The sequence below is a fragment of the Ursus americanus genome, chromosome 9 (assembly GCF_024610735.1).
Source record: "Ursus americanus isolate L20-20 chromosome 9, mUrsAme1.1.p, whole genome shotgun sequence".
Lineage (NCBI taxonomy): Eukaryota > Metazoa > Chordata > Mammalia > Carnivora > Ursidae > Ursus > Ursus americanus.
The window spans coordinates 79,065,393-79,086,183 of record NC_142135.1 but is presented as its reverse complement, the minus strand read 5'-3'; the positions used below and the strand labels follow the sequence as shown (position 1 = coordinate 79,086,183).

Sequence of the window (20,791 nt, the reverse complement as noted above, 5' to 3'; positions counted from 1 at the left end):
AGGTAAAGAGCCTGGTCGCATCCCACAGTACATATGCCCCAGATACTCTCTTCCTTAACCTCATAGGTACTCTGGGTAGTGAGATGAGGGGAAGGGACCCATAGCCGACTTGGATGTTCTTGAGAACCAGCTAAAGGATGGTTGAAAAGCACATAACACAGAAGAGTTTATTCCATCCCTACAGATGTTTTCCTTTAATTTTTGAGTATGTGATGATTGTTATAGTCTAGTCTCCCAACCCCTGCCCCTCAAACAAGACTAATTCATTGGGGCATTTTAAAATGGCATTTGATAATGTCTGCCATAGAAATATGTTTATAAGTAGGGGAAAAAGGAAGTTACAAAACTATGAGACATCTCATTTTGGCAAAGCATGGAAATCATATATTGTGTGTGGAAAGTAATCTGAAGAGAAGTACACTAAAATGGTAACAATAATTATTCCTGAATTTTGGGGACTTTTGTACATCTTAGACTGTTTACCGTCAGCTGGAACTGGAATCCACACTGCCCTCTCTAAAACTGTACTACCTCTAGGGGCGCCTGGGTGGCACAGCGGTTAAGTGTCTGCCTTCGGCTCAGGGCGTGATCCCGGCGTTATGGGATCGAGCCCCACATCAGGCTCCTCCGCTATGAGCCTGCTTCTTCCTCTCCCACTCCCTCTGCTTGTGTTCCCTCTCTCACTGGCTGTCTGTCTCTCTCTCAAATAAACAAATAAAATCTTTAAAAAAAACTATTAAAAAACAATACACACAGACATACAGGAAAAAGACAAGTAGAACTATAGAAAAAGGCTCATAGAAGGCAAGAGATCCAGAAGGCAGTTTATGTAATACTTCAGTTTTTATGGAGCAACATCCCCATCTTGTGGCTTTTTCCCCCCCCTTCACAGACATTAGTGGTTGGGTGAAATAAAAAGCCAGATTGCTTTAGTCCTGAATTTGAAAATATGGCTCAGTGTTTTTTGGTTTTTGTTTGTCTTATACCTTAAAAGCAAAATAGTCTTAGCTGCTCTAACTTTTTAAATGTTAGTATTGTCAGTAATTGATCTCTTTTAAATGTTAGTATTGTCAGTAATTGATCTATCAATCTTAGAACTGTTTTTCCAAAAAGCTGTATAAAGAAAGGGTGAAAAGTTTAGCAGTAACTAGGTTTACCACAGGAGACAACAAAATTAAACACAAATTTAGAATAATTCTTGGGGAATGACTTCATAAGGGTAAGGGTAATCAAGTTCATTTAAGATTACTTTAAAAAATATTTCAGAAGCAATGTATTGTGGAGGTCATGACTATACAGTTACAGGAAAATAGCAGTGTTAGGTGAATAGAAACTTAGAGCTTAGGATAAAATTTCTAGGGTCCACCTACAGGGTTGTACAAAGAGCTTTTCTTCTCACATGGCTTAGATAGACGTTCTGTCTAAAATACTGAAATGATCATCATAGTCAACATTTATTGAGTTTAAGATGGATTACCTTGTTTAATTTTCACAGTGATTCTGTGAGGTAGGAGCTACTGTTACCTCACTTTTATAGACAAGAAAACAGGGCTGGGGGTCACATATCAGGTGGTTAGCAGAACTGGATTTGGGCAGTCTCATTCTTAGATCTGTGCCAGGATATGCTGTCTATGTAGTTTGTACTGCAGTGCAACTTGATGGTTAAAAGTGGTTTTGGTCTAGAAACTGAGGATACGCTTCTTATAGCTGTGTGACTTTAGGTAGTCACATAACTTCTTTATATCCTAGTTCCAAACTGTAAAATGGGTGCTTTTAGGATTAAATGGGATAATTTGCTTAAAGTAGCACAGAATGTATGCTAAACAAGTGGTTATTAATAATCGTAGTAGTTGTAATAATGGCTACTCTTGTTTCTTGTGATTTATGACAGCTCCATGTTTCTGTGGCCCAAGATTTTCAAGCATTTTTTTTATAAAGCACAGTACATGAAATGGCTAGTGTTCTTTTAAGTTACAATATTTATTGTTTTTTCATTGTATGTCCAGAAGGATTTCTGTGAACTAGTGAGAGCTGTTTTGGTTTTACCGAGAGAGAAGTTACGCAAAATGTCAGTTGTTTTAGAAGGGATGTCTCTTAAAAAAAAATAAAAGTAATGTCACTTCTTTCTACTTCATAATTGTGTGTGTGCACGCATGAGAGAAAGAGTTCACAAGCATACGTGTGCAAGCGCCAGAGCCAAAGAGAATGGCTTCTGGGGGCATTTACCTAATTTTTTCAAGACTTATGTGGTAGGGCTGGGGGATGTTTCAAGCGAGGTGCTGTTGAGAACATGGGAGACCACAGGGTCCATCCTTTGGAGAGGCTAGGCCAATTATTTTAGGAAAGGTTGTGGTCAATTAGAAGAATCATAGTTGAGTTCTAGGGGTTGGAGGTCACAATGGTGGCAAAGACCAGGTTTACTGAGAATGAAAGAGAGAAAACTGTGAAATGCTAGGAAATTAAGACTTCTGTGTTAAGATTTTAAAAATAAAGTAGGGGTGATGAGGTTTAAAGAACGGGAGATGTGAGAAGGGCTAGTGGATCATGAATAATTTGCTGGGTTGGGTCCAGAGGTGAAGGGCGGGTCCTAGGAAACTGGTATATCCATGAGGAGAGTTGTTCTCAAATGGAGGAACTCTCCAAGTGATGATTATGCACCATTCTGACATGGGAGAGATAAGACCCTACTGGTTTGGGACGAGAACAGGAAAGAAGACTGGGGACTGTGGGTGGGGCTACTTCAGTATTCTAGAAAAAAATAGTACTTTCTAGTGCTTTTTTTAAAGTTATAACATAATTCTATTCTTTAAAAAGCATTAGAGAGTGTATGCTAATGAATTTGAACTTTTATGAACTTTCTGGTCTTTGCCCATTTATTTGATGCAGTGTTCTGGAACAGAAATCTCAATTATGGAAAATATTCATTTTATAATGATTTCCTTATGATTGATTTATATCAAGATAACTGATTAATTAGGAATTTATATACATGTTCTATATTGCAGTTAATATTTGGTACAGCGCTTTCTTTAGTGTTTTCATTTTGAGTGGTTTTTAGATTGAGCATTTTCTGGAGTGGAATGCTTAAATGGAATTTTGTCTTTTTGGGAAATAATTTATAAAGGTTAATTTGGAAAAAGCTGAATTTGAATATATGCAGCTCTTGTAATTATGGGCTTTTTACATTTACATTGACATTCTTTTGTATAGGAGTTAAAGTTCCTCGTAATTTTCGCTTGTTGGAAGAACTTGAAGAAGGACAAAAAGGAGTAGGCGATGGTACGGTTAGCTGGGGCCTTGAAGATGATGAAGATATGACACTTACAAGGTGGACAGGCATGATTATTGGGCCACCAAGGGTCAGTGCTATAAATTATATATTTTTTCTGTTACTTATTGTTATTGTAGAGTAAGCATTTTATTTTATAATATTGACATTAAAGTAATTATCACTTCTAACTGAAACAATTCCTCCCTTTTAATTAATTTTGTATACATTTATTGATGCTTCCTGTGTGTAGGGTATAATGCTTGATTTTATGGAGGACTGGGGGGAAAAGATTGATATGGTCATTGCCGTCAAGGTGTTTGCAGTTTAGTAGAGGAGAAAAAATAAATACAAATGACAGATTCTAAATATGGCAGAGAAAGTTCACTACGGGACTTTAGAATATGTTTCTTCTAGCCGGAATAATTGAGGAAGGCTGAACAGTGGAGGAAGTTGCCTTTGGAATGAGCCTTAAAGGACTGACTGGTAGGATTTCAGAAGGTGGTGATGGGGATGGAGAACATTCCAGATAGAGAGGAGAAAAGGTGAGGAATTGGAGGGGTATTTGGGAAGAGCAAACAGTGTATATTTTGACGTAACATGTTACTAATCTGCTATGTGTGTAACCAAGAGTTTCTAAATTGGTTTGTATTGAGTGCACACTGCTATTTGCTCTTTTGACATTTGACTTGCCTTGTAAATGCTATAGGCCTCAATTTCTTCATTAATAAAGTATATAGAAAAGTGTGTGATTTTTGCATATTCTCTGTTGTTGGCAACAGACCCATTGTGTTTCATTCTTAGGTCTTTCTCAAGTTTATGAAGTTTTATTTTTACTCAAAATCTTTTCCTTTCCAGACTGGGAAATATTTTTCTACATTGCATTCCTTACTCAAAGGTCCCGTTTACTGCACTCTTGGCAGTGAGTCTTTGAAATATGTACTGCATAATGTTTTTGACTTGCTGGAAAGAACACCAATTTGAAGGGTTTTTGTTTTTGTTTTTTTTTAGTCTTTGGTTTTGTATACCTTGGCTACCTTATGAGAGCATTTCGGCTGTTTTGCTATTGGGTAGAGTTTAGATTTCCTCTTGATTATTACAAAAGAAAAATGGATCCAAGTAATCAGCAATGTTAACTTGAGTGAATTAATGTATGTTTTATATTTTCTGGTATTCCTTAGCAAAATTTGAGCACACTACTAACCTAACAAACTTTCACTTCCTTCCACTGCTTTGATTTTTCCATAAGATATTTGAGGAAGGAAATGTAAAATTGATGGTTAAGATTCTTGATGTATTTTATAACTTGCTATTTCTAATGAAAACCTTGATTTTCAGTGCCTATGAACATTATTACCATGTTGGTTAAAAAAAGTGATTTAATTTATGAACGTTCTTAACGAATAGTTTGAAGATTTGACAGTCTGAACTTGGTAGAGTACAAATTTGAAGTTATTTAGATTTAGTTTTTCTCCAGGTACTACCTCCAGTGGACTTTAAATGTTAGGAATGTTTTGGAGCTTGTGTATGAGTTCCTTAGTGATTCTGTGGGTTGTCCTATAGCATAGTTCCCAAATATGGAAGAGCAGCTCCCACTTGATCTCACACCGTTGGGGTCACCAGCAGGACTCCCCAGACTAGCTGCCTTTCCTGTTGTCATTGAACTGCAGGAAGCTCCTGTGTCCAGGCTATGCCCAAGTGCATACTGAAGGCTGCTCTAGCTTGGGAGGAGTGGGTCTGGCTTGCTTGAAAGGGCTTGTAGACACAGTGCTGCCAGTGGCCATGCTAGGCTTCTGTTCATTGGGCCTTCCCCTTTCTGAGGGTGGGAGTCTTGGAGCCTCTTCTCACTTCCTTTGGGTGCCAAGAAGAGGCAAGAGGTGAGCATCTCATAAAGGCACAGCATCTTTCCAGCCAGCCAGTGATTTCTGCCTTGCATCACCCACCCTCTCTCTACTTAAGCTCTCTCACTGAGGCACGTGGAACCCAGTGGGGTGAGTGCTTGTGCACTCATTCAGTTGCTTTTTAATAAAACCTGCAAGGGTTGCTGTCTCACCCTAGTTGTTTTCTCTTTAGAAGGTACCATGTTTAGAACAGTTAGTCCCCAGCTTTAGGTATCTACATCTAACCAGGATAATGGGAAAATTTTTGCCTTACCATACTGTCACTTGGTTGGTGGTTTTTAAGTTGTTTTATGCATTATTAAGATCCCTGTTTTTTTATGTTATTCCAGTATTTGGATTTATATGAATAGCAGTTTTGTTTTTCCATCTATATTTGTGTTTTAAATTTTCTGAAGCAATATTTTTTAGCATTAGAGGTTTAGTAGCTTTTCCAAGTTTCCTTATGTGTAAATGGAGATATTATACCCATCTTTTTATATCTCTTTCTCTATATACACACACACATATATGTATATACACACACACATTCACACACACACACACGCACACGCACAGAGGGGTGCCTGGGTGGCTCAGTTGGTTAAGTGTCTGACTCCTGATTTCAGCTCAGGTCACGATCTCAGGGGCCTGGCATTGAGCCCTGTGTCGGGCTTAGCGCGAAGTCTTCTTGAGATTCTCTCTCTTCCTCTACCCCTCCCCTTGCTCACACATGTGCACGTGCTCTCTTCACTCTCTCTCAGATAAATAAAATCTTTAAAAAAAGAAATATGGAGAATTAAATGACTTAATTAGACAGTAGGAGGGTGCCTGACTATAGTATATTTTTAGTAAATATTCCTTTTTTTACTTTATTTTACTATTTTATTAGATAACAGAAAGATGTGGCTGTTTTTTAAAATTTAGAGGTTATAAAATTAGTCCAAGGTGTCCAAAGTTATGATGATGTTTACTCTAAGCATTGAATTAGACCAAAAGGGTAGCTTAGAGTTTTTTAAATTAAAAAAAAAAAAAAAACAAAAAAACGAGGGGCGCCTGGGTAGCGCAGTCGTTAAGTGTCTGCCTTCGGCTCAGGGCGTGATTGTGGCGTTATGGGATCGAGCCCCACGTCAGGCTCCTCTGCTACAAGCCTGCTTCTTCCCCTCGCACTCCCCCTGCCTGTGTTCCCTCTCTCGCTAGCTGTCTCTATCTCTGTCAAATAAATAAATAAAATCTTAAAAAAAAAAACCCGAGATATAATTTACGTACAATGAAATGCGCAAATCTTACCATGAATTTCCACAAATATACCTGTTGCCTATACTTTAGATATAGAACATTTCAGTCACCTGTGCCTCTTCCCACCCCCACCCCAGGCACTACTTCCTGCACCTTAGAGCACTTTTGTAGGATGTAGGATTTTGTATAATTGAAATCATGCAGTGTGTGTGTATTTATTGGTCTGCTTTTGACTCGGTATCTTAAGAGATTCAGCTGTGTTGTTCCGTATAGTAGGAGTGTGTTTCTTTTTATTACTGTGTAGTATTTTACTGCATGGATATATACCATAATGTGTTTATCCGTTGTGTTAATGGTATTTGGATTTTATCTACTTTGTGCTTATTAGAAGTAAAGCTGCTATGAGCATTCTTCTAAAAGTCTTTTGTGAACATGTTTGCTTCCATTTTTGGGGGGGATAAAATGCCTAGGAATGGAATTGCTACATCATAGAGTAGGTGTACAGTTATTTCTCTCCATAAGAAAATGCCAAAATTGTTTCCAAAATGGTGTACCAGTCTCTCCTCCCAGCAAAGTGTGGAGTTCTGGTTGTTTCCACGTACAGTGAGTATTTCTAACATTGTAGAATTTCTTGGGGGCTATTACTGTTTTTTAATGCAAGTTTTATAGAGAGGCTAATGTGTACCCAGATTGAAGAACCACAGACTGGATGATTTCCTTGATCTCCCTGATTTTAGTCCTTTCTATACATATCCAAAGTGCTGGGCATGTTGTTAATGGATGTGTACTGTTAAACTGGGATGACTTTTATGCAGGTGTTTCTTTTTAAAGTGTCAAAATATTTAATAATCATATAATTCAAGATTGTTGCATACATTTTAAATTACAGTAGTTTAATATCCCAGATCTGACCTCCACTTGGGAATAGCTTTTACTTAAGGGAAAGGAAGCTATGGATCAGTTTGGGTAAGTGAAATCTATAGATGGTTAGCTTATTTTTTTTTTTCCAGGTTTGTGCAGGAACCAACAGGTATTAAATTTGTCACTTTCATTTATTTTTTACTTTACTATTATTGATTGTACATTAATAAGTTAGCAAAAGCCATAAGGATAAAGTGAGCAAAAGCCATAAGGATAAAGAGTTAATTATAGCATGAAAATAAGCCTAAATAATCTGGAAGTATTTTAGTTTGGTAGCTTTAAAACAATTGTTTTATAATATGGTGATATTCAACTTCTCGATTAAAAAACTATTTTAAAATGATAAGGAGACATAAAGTTTGCTGTCATATCTATGAAAATGGAATTTAATGAATCACAAAGTTAGTGAAGTAATATAAATATAATAAGAGGCATGAAATAATTGTTTTATTGCAGTAAGATGCTATAATATGCTGTTTTCCCTTTGGCTAGAAGTTTTTGATTGCCGTGTAAATGGAGTGACCGTGTAATTTATTGTCCAGCCAGACCCTTTTGTGAGTGAAGAAGTATTGTTAATAATTAATACTGGGACAGTAGAAATAGATAGAATTGTTCTGGACAAATGGGAACCTTTATATATGTGTGGCACAAGTCAAGTAGTCCCCCCCCCCCCATAATGTAAACTTTTTAGTAAAATCTGAATTTGTTTTGTTTGTTTTTCCTTTTTAATTTTGTTATAGGCATTGTTTGTACCACAAAAAGCAAGTTCTGATTGTCTTGATATTACTTGGTAGAATTATTTTAGTATTATAAAATCTTGATTTTTAAGTATGCTTGCTCCATTTTTTTCTGACCATATTAAGTCAGATAAATTTGGATGTAGAAAAGTAAATTCTTGATCATAAAGTAATATCAAATATATTCATATTGTACTTCTTCTCTGTATTAGTACTTGAATATTATTATTATTATTACTATTATTATTTTTTGCCTTCCAGACAAATTATGAAAACAGAATATATAGCCTGAAAGTAGAATGCGGACCTAAATACCCAGAAGCTCCTCCATCAGTTAGATTTGTAACCAAAATTAATATGAATGGAATTAATAATTCCAGTGGAATGGTAAGTTAAAATAGTAATTTTATTCTTATATAATGAATAATATATAGTCAGGAGAAAGTTGAAATTAGAAAAGGACCTTTGTTTAGCTGGAACTCTAAAAGAAATCAATCTTATGTTGTTTTATAAATCAACCTATCCTTAAAAAACCTTTATATCAGCCTAGATAGATGTGATGACAACAGTTTTCTTTGGGTTTTATTAATTGCTTCAGTAGTCATATTTTAGTTGAATCCTTATTTGGTGTCAAAAGATGACCGTTATTCTCTTTGAACATTACTTTTCTTTAAGGGTAAAGTACATTTGGTGAGATTAAAAGATTGAGTATTCGTAAAGAGGAGGCTTTTCTTTGAGGAAAAGTATGTCTGTATTAGAAGAAACAGGTTGAACATTGTTGTCTGTTGAAAGCAAGTAAACCAAAATGACGTGCTTTACCAGATTCACATAGGGAAGGCTGAGTTTCAGTCAGTATGAGTAGGTTAAGGTTCATGTTAAGACTTTTTTTTTTTAAAGAATTTATTTATTTGACAGAGAGAGAGCAAGCACAAGCAGGAGGAGGGGGAGAGGGAGATACAGACTCCCTGCTGAGCAGGGAGCCCGATGTGATGCGGGCCACTCAGGCGCTCCTCATGTTAAGACTTTTAAATCCCAGCTCTTGAAATGCCATGTTGAGGGCACACTCACATGCAAAATACACGTTAGGGTGTGTAACAACAACAACATAATAATAAAATGAACATCATCTTAGGAAATAGAATGTTATCAATAACCTTAACTTCTTGTGTGCTCCTCCTCATCCCATCCCTGTGTTCCTTTTCCTCACCAATGGTAATTAACATCTTGAAAATTTTCTTTTATACTCTTATTTTTTAAAAATTTTACCCAATGTATCACATGTGTCTATCCTTCCTCCTTCTTTTCTTCCTATCTACCTATATACCTACCTTAATATTTCATCTATTAAAAACCATGAGTTGATGGGACACCTGGGTCACTCAGTCAGTTAAGTGTCTGCCATCGGCTCACATGAGTCTCACATCGGGCTTCTTGCTCAGCGGGGAGTCTGCTTCTCCCTCTCTCTGCCTCCTCTCCACTGCTCCCGTGCTCTTTCTCTCTGACAAATAAATGAAAACAACAAACAAAAACAAAAAAGCCATGAGTTTATACCAGTACCTTCAGTTCTATTCCAACATGATAGGGTATATTCCATATTTCATCTGTTCCACATTTGTAATTCCCTCTGGCTACGAATCGAGCCCTGGACCTAGAGCTAGCCCCCTAGCCGCCAGCCTCAGTCAAATGTGCAGGCCCACAGCTAGACCCTGGAATGGCTGGTGCCTTCCTGCTGGATACACTGGATGAAAGCATGACCCTGATAGGAAGAAGGTGCACAGATCATTGGAAATCTCAGTTCCAGACATGCTGGGTCACTTCCCAACCTCCCTACCTGGTGCATGCCAGCTAAAAGCTGGGTTCTGAGAGTCCTTCCTGTCAGTCTGTCAATCTTTGTAATTTACTGGGAACATTTAGTTTATTTAATATGCAATATATTAATACATTTAGGTTTAATAAATTTATTTTGTGGTTTCTGTTTTTCCATGTTTTTTTTCTTGTCTACTTTTGAAATGGTTGTTCTCAACTTTTTAAATTCTGTTCCTGTTTTTCAGTGGTTATTCTAGAAATTACAGTGTGCATTCTTAACAGTTTCTGTGTCAGGTAATATTAAGAGATGCTATAGAAGCAAGATGATAAAACATTTTGAATTTATAGGAAGAATATTGTTTAGGGAATTTCTTTTGTGACACACAGCATTGCCTTTATGAGGAAGATATTTTTATTAAATTTCTCTACCAGGAGTAGCTGTTCTTCTCAAATGCTGGTTTCATATTATAGACTCTGTAAATTCAGTAATTAATGGTGAGTTCTGCATTGTTGTGGGAACTAGGTAATTCAGGATTAAATTTCAGGCACACCTCTAACAAGTTTATCTGATCTCATGGGTATCTTATCTGCTTTTTCACATTTTGTCTCTCTCGCTCTCTGCTTTTCTTCCTTTGCCCATCTCCCATTAAGTCCTGTCAGTCTTTCTTGAAAATGTAGCTTGAATCAGGTCTTATTTTTATGTTTACATTGCCAAGAAATGAATGTTGACTATGATCTCGTCTTTTGCAACAGTCTCTCTGATTTCGCTTTTTTACGTCCTCCAGTCTTTCCAGAGCGAGGAGCCAGAGGATCTTTCTAATACACAAATTGTGTCATGTCACTTCTGTGCTTTAATATCCTTTAATGACTTCAGCCGCATTGTGCATGCTTTTTGCTATGGCTCATTGGGACTCACAGGGTACACACTGCCCTACACACCTTTCATTTTGCTTTAACTGTTGCACTGTCTATTCTTCCATTCTGGACATCTCCTCCACTCTGGCTAATCCTTACGGATGTGTCATTTCTCAGTGTAAATGTCGCTTTCTCAGAGAAGTCCTTTGTGATTCTTCAATTTGAATTCTGTCCCTTTTATTACTCTGATTATTTTTTCCTTTGTCACAGTTAATATAAATTTATTACCACTTCTCTTTGTTTTCATTTTTGGTGTTTTTTTTGTTATGTTATTCACCATACAGTACATCATTACTTTTTGACGTAGTGTTCCATGATTCATTGTTTGCGTATAACACCCAGCACTCCATGCAATATGTGCCCTCCTTAATACCCATCACCAGGCTAGCCCATTCCCCCCCACCTCCAGCCCCTCTAAAACCCTCAGTTTCCCAGAGTCCACAGTCTCTCATGGTTCATTCCCCTTTCTGTTTACCCCCCCTCATTCTTCCCTTCCTTCTCCTAACAATCTTCCTGCTATTTCTTATGTTCCATAAATGAGTGAAACCATGTAATAATTGTCTTTCTCTTCTTGACTTATTTCACTTAGCATAATTTCCTCCAGTTCCGTCCATGTTGCTGCAAATGTTGATAAATTGTTCTTTTTGATAGCTGGGTAATATTCCATTGTATACATGGATCACATCTTCTTAGTCCAGTCATCTGCTGAAGGGCATCTTGCCTCCGTCCACAATTTAGCTATTGTTGACAGAGCTGCTATGAACATTGGGGTGCATATGGCCCTTCTCTTCACTACGTCTGTATCTTTGGGGTAAATACCCAGTAGCGCAATGGCTGGATCATATGGTAGCTCAATTTTTAACTTTTTAAGGGACCTCCACACTGTTTTCCACAGTGGCTGTACCAACTTGCATTCCCACCAACAGTGTAGGAGGGACCCCCTTTCTCCACATCCTCTCCAACAATTGTTGTTTCTTGCCTTGTGAATTTTTGCCATTCTAACTGGCGTAAGGTGGTATCTCAGTGTGGTTTTGATTTGAATTTCCCTGATGGCTAATGATTGTGAACGTTTTTTCATGGGTTTGTTAGCCATTTGTATGTCATCATTGGAAAAGTGTCTGTTCATATCTTCTGCCCATTTTTTGATTTGATTATTTGTTTCTCGTGTATTGAGTTTGAGAAGTTCTTTGTGGATCTTGGATACCAGTCTTTTGCCTGTAGTATCATTTGCAAATATCTTCTCCCATTCCGTGGGCTGCCTCTTAGTTTTTTTTGACTGTTTCCTTGGCTGTGCAGAAGCTTCTTATCTTGATGAAGTCCCAAAAGTTCATTTTTTCTTTTGTTTCCCTTGCCTTTGGAGACGTGTCATGAAGAAGTTGCTGTGGCCGATGTCAAAGAGGTTGTAGCCTATGTTCTCCTCTATGATTTTGATGGATTCCTGTCTCACATCGAGGTCTTTCATCCATTTGGAGTTTATTTTTGTGTATGGTGTGAGAGAGTGGTTAAGTTTCATTTTTCTGTATATAGCTGTCCAGTTTTTCCAGCACCATTTATTGAAGAGACTGTCCTTTTTCCATTGGATGTTTTTTCCTGCTTTGTCAAAGATTAGTTGACCATAGAGCCAAGGATCTATTTCTGGAGTCTGTATTCTTTTCCATTGGTCTGTGTGTCTGTTTTTGTGCCAGTACCATGCTGTCTTTATGATCACAGCTTTGTAATATAGCTTAAAATCAGGCAATGTGATGCCCCTGCTTTGTTTTTCTTTTTTAACATTTCCTTGGCGATTCGGGGTCTTTTCTGGATCCACACAAATTTTAGGATTGTTTGTTCAAGCACTTTGAAAATGTCATTGGTGTTTTGATTGGGATGGCGTTGAAAGTGTAGATTGCTCTGGGTAGCATAGACATTTTAACTATGTTTATTCTTCCGATCCATGAGCATGGAATGTTTTCCCATCTTTTTGTGTCTTCTTCAGTGTCTTTCATCAGTGTTCTGTAGTTTCTACAGTATAGATCCTTTACCTCTCTGGTTAAGTTTATTCCGAGATATCTTACGGTTTTTGGTACTATTGTAAATGGGATCAATTCCCTGATTTCTCTTTCTTCAGTCTCATTGTTCGTGTATAGAAATGCAACTGATTTCTGAGCACTGATTTTGTATCCTGCCACATTACTGAATTGTTGTATGAGTTCTAGTAATTTGGGGGTGGAGTCTTTTGGGTTTTCCCTATATAAAGTATCATGTCACCTGCGAAGAAGGAGAGTTTGACTTCTTCTTTGCCAATTTGAATACCTTTTATCCCTTTTTGTTGTCTGATTGCTGTTGCAAGGACTTCTAGTACTATGTTGAATAATAATGGCGAGAGTGGGCATCCTTGTCGTGTTTCTGATCTTAAGGGAAAGGCTTTCAGCTTTTCCCCATTGAGAATGATATTCGCTGTAGGCTTTTCGTAGATGGTTTTTATGAAATTGAGAAATGTACCCTCTATCCCTACACTCTGAAGGGTTTTAATCAGGAAAGGATGCTGTATTTTGTCAAATGCTTTTTCTGCATCAATTGAGAGGATCATATGGTTCTTGACTCTTTTCTTGTTGATATGATCTATCACACTGATCGATTTGCGAGTGTTGAACCACCCTTGCATCCCGGGGATGAATCCCACTTGGTCGTGGTGGGTAATCCTTTTAATGTACTGTTGGATCCTATTAGTTAGGATTTTGTTGAGAATTTTGGCGTCCATATTCATCAGGGATATCGGTCTGTAATTCTCCTTTTTGATGGGGTCTTTGCCTGGCTTGGGGGTCAAGGTAATGCTGGCCTCATAGAACAAGTTTGGAAGTTTTCATTCTGTTTCTGTTTTTTGAAACAGCTTCAGGAGAATAGGTATTATTTCTTCTTTGAATGTTTGGTAGAATTCCCTAGGGAATCCAGGCCCTGGACCTTGTTTTTTGGGAGTTTTTTGATCACTACTTCAATGTCTTCAATGTTAATCAGTCTATTTAGATAATCTTTTCCTGTTTCAGTCTTGGTAGTTTATAGGTTTCCAGGAAGGCATCCGTTTCTAACAGGTTGCTTAGTTTATTGGCATATAGTTGTGATAATAGTTTCTAATGATTGTTTCTATTTCCTTGGTGTTAGTTGTGATCTCTCCCCTTTCATTCATAATGTTATTAATTTGGGTCCTTTCTCTATTCTTTTGAATAAGTCTGGCCAGTGTCTTATGGATCTTATTAATTCTTTCAAAGAACCAGCTTCTAGTTTTGATCTGCTTTACTGTATTTCTGGTTTCTAATCGATTGATCTCTGCTTTAATCTTAATCAGTTGTCTTTTTGTGTGTGGCTTAGGCCTCTTCTTTTGTTCCACCTCCAGCTATTTAAGGTGTGAGTATAAGGACTGCGTTTTAGATTTTTCTGTTCTTTTGAGTGAGACTTGGATGGCTATGTATTTCCCTCTTAGGACCAACTTTGCAGTGTCCCATAGGTTTTGGACTGATGTGTTTTCGTTCTCATTTGTTTCCATAAATTGCTTAAGTTCCTCTTTAATTTCCTGGTTTACCCAGTCATTCTTAAGCAGGATGGTTCTTAGTTTCCAAGTGTTTAAGTTTCTTCCAACTTTTTCCTTGTGATTGAGTTCCAGTTCAAAGCATTTTGGTCTGAGTACATGCAGGGAATAATCTCAGTGTTTGGTATTGGTTGAGACCTGTTTTGTGACACAGTGTATGGTTTATTCTGGAGAAAGTTCCATGTGCATTCGGAAAGAATGAGTATTCTTTTGTCTGGCGTAAATTAAAAATTCTGTGAGTGAAATACAGCCTAAACTGGATGTGCTGACTGCCAGGGTAAACGAGGCAGAAGAACGAATTAGTGCATTAGAGGATGAGATGATAGAAAAGAAAGAAAGAGAACATGGGGAAAAAACTCCCTTTCTCAAGAAAAAAAGCTACGGGAGATTACTGACTCAATGAAACATTCCAATGCTAGAATTATAGGGATCCCCGAGGGGGTGGAGAGAGAGAGGTCTAGAAGAGGTATTTGAATAAATTGTAGCTGAGAACTTCCCTAATCTGGGGAAGGAAACAAGCATTCGTGTCCAAGAGGCAGAGAGGACCCCTCCCAAGATGAATGAGAACAGACCAACAGCACGACATATAATAGTACAATTCACAAATCTTAGATCCAAGGAAACAATCTTTAAAGCGGTGAGGGGAAGAGATTCCTTACGTACAGAGGGAACAACATCAGAATAATGTCAGATCTGTCTGTAGAGACCTGGCAAGCCAGAAAGGGCTGACAAGACATATTCAGGGTACTAAATGAGAAGAACATGCAACCAAGGATACTTCATCCAGCAAGGCTGTCATTCAGAATGGATGGAGAGACAAGGAGCTTCCAAGACCGGCAGAAACTGAAAGAATATGTGACCACCAAGCCAGCCCTACAAGAAATATCAACGGGGGGGGGGATTCTATAAAAGGGGAAAGACCCCAAGAGTGATATGGAACAGAAATTTACAGAGGCAATCCATAGAAACAAGGACTTCACAGGCAACATGATGACATTAAAATCGTATCTCTCAATAATCACTCTCAATATGAATGGCCTTAATGCTCCCATAAATGCAACAGGGTTGCAGACTGGATAAAAAGACATGACCCGTCCATTTGCTGTCTACAAGAGATTCATTTTGAACCTAAAGATACATCCAGACTGAAAGTGAAGGGATGGAGAACCATTTTTCATGCCAACAGACCTCAAAAGAAATCTGGGGTAGCAATTCTCATTTCAGACAAATTAGATTTTGAGCTAAAGACTGTAGTTAGAGATACAGAAGGACACTATATTATTCTTAAAGGGTGTATCCAACAAGAGGATCTAACAACTATAAATATCTATGCACCCAACGGGAGCAGCCTACTACATAAGCCAACTGTTAACCAGAATAAAGAGACATATAGATAAAAACATGTTAATAGTAGGGGACCTCAACACTCCACTCTCAGCAATAGGTAGATCATCTAAGCAGAAAGTCATCAGAGAAACAAGAGCTTTGAATGACACACAGGACCAGATGCTCCTCATAGATATATACAGAACAGTCCACCCTAGAACAACAGCATACTCATTTTTAGTGTCTGTTATTTGAGAGAGGGAGAGAGCGCGCGCACGCGCACAAGCAGGGGGTGGGGCAGAGGGAGAGGGAGAAAGAGATTCCCTGCTGAGCAGGAAGCCCGTTGCAGGCTGGATCCCAGGAACCCAGGATCATGACCTGAGCGGAAGGCAGATGCTTCACCAACTGAGCCATCTAGGCGCCCTCATTTTTGGTGTTTTTTAAAAGAAATATTTTTAACATATAGACAAGTTTTAGAAAATGATATAACCAACATCCTCCATTTTCCCTTGTCAAATTTTAACATGTTGGTCTTATTTGTAATAGCCCTTATTTTTATTTTTATTTTTTTAAAGAAAGACTATATTATAAATAGTTAACTCTGTGTACCTTTCCCCAGTTTCCCCTTCACTTTCCTTAGAGGTCGTCTCATCTTGAATTTGTGTTTATCGTTACTGAGCATGATCATTGTGCTTCTACTATGTATGTGTGTATATACTTCTGTATTGTATCACTTTTGCCAGTGATTTTTGAGCTTCACCCATGTTGAGTTATTTAAATTAGATTGTTCTTTTTCGTTGTTTCACTTGCTGGGCATTTAGACTGTTTTCAGTTTTCACTGAAAAGATTGCTACTGTGGACATTCTTGTATTCATGTATTCTTTTACCCTAAGGCAGTGCTTCTCAAGATTTGGGTGTTGGTTGCTTGGTTTGTTGGTTCCAATATGTGATAGATCAGTACCTTTGTAAGATACAATAAAAATTACTAAGAAAATGAAATGAAAAGGATAAAATACAAGCTTGGATTTTTTAAATAAAAATATCTCTGTCAAATTATCATAGAACTCTTCAAACACTTGCAATTTCTGTGTTTATCTTGTGCTGCACCAGCAGAAAATTAATTCAAGGCCTGGCATCATTCCATGGAACATACTTTGAGTAGCACTGCTCCAGGGCATTCACCTAGAAGTGGAATGTCTGCTGAGGTGTGGGGCTTGCCTTCACCTTGATTAAATATTGTCAGCTTACTCTCCACAGAACTGTATCCATGTCTGTCTTGCTAGCTGTGTGTAACAGTACCCTGTGACCATACATTCTCACTAACACTTCATGTTGTCAATCTGGAATGGGGATTTGAAATCAGAAAAAGAAATACTGATTTTAATTATGAGAGTGTAGATGAGTGTGTAGAGGGTTAGAGGTAGGGTGAATACACTGGACATCAGTTTTTCTCTTGATCGATATTTAAGAATTTAAAGTATTACTTTCATAACTAGTAAGTAACATAGCTGTAATCTCACATTGACTGTTCGTGATGATATACCAGGATAATTTTATATATTTTGAGGTTATTTAAGTACCTGGTGAATTATGGGTGTTGCTTTAGTAATTTTGGTTTATATTTATTTAATATAGGACAGACTTATTCCCTGTGGGTGGTTAGCACTGTAAAGTGTAAATTATAGTTCTTTATGCTGTGAGGTCTCAAGTTTTGGAGGTTATTGTATATTATAGAATGATAAGAGGCAGATTTGTTCTGATACGATATTTATTTTCCCATGCTCTTTTCTCCCTCCTCTCTCTTCATCTCCCCCCCTTTGTGTGTGTGTGTGTGTGTGTGTGTGTGTGTGTGTGTACTCCGTTGGTAGTTCACAGGATTTGCAATCACTTATGTTTATTTAACTATCATGTAACTTTACAGCTGGAAGTGTTTGTTTTTTATTTGAAAAGAGCTTGATATTTTCTCCACTTGTAAACTCTTGTTTACAAGAGTTTACTTAAAATAAGAGTCTACTTAATGGAGTCTACTTAAAATAAGCTAAGGGGCTTGCTACTCCATAAGTTAAAGCATCAGAGTAAGCACTTTACATCTTAACGTTATAATATTCTTCTTATCATTTCAGTTACTTACAAGAGAATTATTTAAAAATTATCTTTCTCCTCTATTTTAAGCAGTTTATTGTGATACAATTTGCATACCGTACAGTTCATTCAAAGTGCATATAATTCAGTGTTTGTTAGTATTCACAGGTTTGTGGACCCATTACCACAATCCAGTTTTAGAACATTTTTGTCCCTCTCAAAGGAAACCCCACACCCGTTAGTTTAATTGTCACTTTTTATCCCACCTTCCCATGCCCTAAACAACTGCTGATCTTTCTGTTTTTATTGATTTGCCTGTTCTGGACTTTCATATAAATGGAGTCATATTGTATGTGCTTTTTTGTAACTAGCTTCTTTAGCTGAACAAGTATTTTCAAGGTTCATCAATGTTGTAGCATATATCAGTACTTTATTGCTTTTGATTGCTGAATAATAATTTCATTATATGGATATATCACATTTTGTTTATCCATTCATCACCTGATAGACATTTGGGGTTTTTCTGCTTTTTTGGCTATCATGGATATTGCTACTGTGAACATTTGTGTACAAAGGTTGTATGGGCAAATATTTTCATTTCTCTTGGGTGTATACCTAGGAATGGAATTGCTGGATCATATGGTGACTGACTATATGTTTAACTTTTTGAGGTATAGCCACACTGTTTTTCAAAGTGAACATAACATTTTGCATTCTTTCCAACAGTGTATATTGAGAGATATTTGGCTTTTTATTATTGAGTTGTAAGAGTTCTTTATACAGAACAGGAACACATCATCAAATATATGATTTGCAAGAATTTTTTTCCCATTCTGTGGGTTGTCTATGCTTTCTTGAGGGTGTGGTTTGCAATGAAAAATTTTAAGTTTTGATATAGCCAATTTATCTACTTTTTCTTTTGTTGAATGCCCTCTAGGCATAAGATATTTAAGAAACCATTTCCAAATCCCATGTCATGAAGATTTACTCCTGTTTTCTTCTGAGAGTTTTTTTTTTAAATTACTTAAGCTCTTAAGTTAGATCTGTGATCTATTTTGAGTTAGTCTTCATGTATGATGTGAATTAAGGGCTCAGCTTCATTCCTTTGCTTATGGATATCCAGTTATCCCAATAACATTTATTGAAGGGACTATCCTTTTCCCATTGTGTATGTTTCTCTGGCACCTTTGTCAAAAGGTTAGTTGTCCATATATGCATGGATTTACTTTTCTGCTCTTAGTTGTAGTCCATTGGTCCAATGTTGTTCCTTATGTCAGAACCATCCTTCTTGATAACTGTACCATTGTAGTAAGTTTTAAAATTGGAAAAACTTTGTTGTTTTTCATAATATTTTGGCTCTTCTTTGTTCCTTGTATCCATATGAATTTTAGGATAACCTTGTTCGTTTCTACAAAAACACAAAACAAAAAATGCCAGGCAGTTGAAATTTTGGTAGGGACTTTATTACATCTGTAGACCACTTTGAGGAAGTATTGTCATCCTAGCAATATTAGGTCTTCTGATCCATGGATAGGGGAGGTCTTTCCATTTATTCAGGTCTAAGTTTTCAACAATATTTTATAGTTTTCCTTATATCAGGCCTACACTTCTTTTGCTAAATTTATACCTGTGCATTTTATTCTTATCCAATTGTAAATGGCATTGTTTTCTTAATTTTATTTTTAGATTGTTTATTGCAAGTATATTGACATGGTTTTTATAAATTGATTCTGTATCTTGCAGCTTTACTCTATTTATTAGCTCTGCTAGTTTTTTTAATGGATACCTTAGGATTTTCTCTATATAAGATCATGCCATCTGCAGATGGAGATTGATCTATTCATTCTTTGTAGTCTGATGCCTCTTATTTCATTTTCTTGTCTGATTGCCTGGCTGGAACCTCCAGTGCCATGTTGAGTAGCAGTGATGATTAAGTATGAAAATAGCTGTAGGCTTTTATAGATGCCCTTTTTCAGGCTGAGGAAGTTCCCTTTTATTCCTGGTTTGTTAAGTGTTTTTTTTATCATGAAAAGTTGTTGGATTTTTGTCAAATGCCTTTTTGTGTTTATTGAAATAATTACGGTTTTTGTTCTCTATTAATATATGGTGTATTATATTGACTGACTTTTAAAATCTTGAGCCAAACTTGCTGTTCTGGGATAAATCCCACTTGGTTGTAATCTTTTTTATGTGTTAGGGTCAGCCACAACCCTGTGCACAACCCTGTACATGTGTGGTCTTCTAGATTCTCAGGGATATGTTGGAACTTTTCAAGGTCCCTGTGGACATCTCATTTCCCAATTTTTCCTCTGAAATATTTTGATCAACTTCCTGTTTGTATTGTCTACTCAGGCAGCAGAGATGTTAAAACAATTGACACTGATTATTTTTGACAAATGCCTGGGGTAGGTATGGATGTGGGTGGGAGGAGGAATAAGCAGTACTCAGTGGTGAATTTTGAGGTCAGATAAAGAAAAACCCTGTGAGTGGGGTTTTCCAGGAACTGCCAAACAGGTCAAATGATGTCAGTTATCTGGGAATAAGATGTCAGTCAGTCCCATTCTATCCATCTTCTACAATGGAAGGTTTGTTCAGTATTGTGCTGCAGAGAAAACACTGGTAAGAAAAGTTGAAAAGCACAAGTCAGGTTCACAGCTTTTTCCTAAACCTCAGTGAAGATAATTGCCCATATTCTGGGTAGTGGCATTGGAAATGGAGAGGAACCTTTCAGACCTTACCTCATCAAGAAGCAATTGGCAAATACGTTTACAACGTAGTTATTTAATGTAACGTTTATTTCTGATGTCCAAAGTTCACTACATGTTTATTGTGATATAGAAAAGCACACATACACACAAGACACACATTTTTAGGAAATATCTGTTACAGAAGCACTATTTTTCCTAAGTATGATATGAACCTGTAGCTTTATAATGTTCTCTTTTGTGAAAGTAGAGCCAGGCTATGAATTTTAAAGGCACTGCTTCTCATTAAGGTATGTTTAATAAATTGGTGCCATAGTACTTTAAACTGTAGTTAATTTTGCTTTTTTCCCTCC

General features: G+C 37.1%; 1 protein-coding gene across 2 annotated transcripts in view; it reads left to right on the top strand.

Moving 5' to 3' along the window:
* UBE2V2 (ubiquitin conjugating enzyme E2 V2) overlaps positions 1 to 20,791 on the top strand; it is a 60,921-nt gene that overhangs the window by 26,874 nt on the left and 13,256 nt on the right. The window contains exons 2-3 of one of the 2 annotated variants that reach the window (XM_045789106.2): positions 3,211 to 3,359; positions 8,304 to 8,429. In XM_045789106.2, the coding sequence (XP_045645062.1) occupies positions 3,211 to 3,359; positions 8,304 to 8,429 (275 nt within the window). The remainder of the gene's footprint in view (positions 1 to 3,210; positions 3,360 to 8,303; positions 8,430 to 20,791) is intronic. The other variant, XM_087864883.1, reaches the window with a different exon arrangement.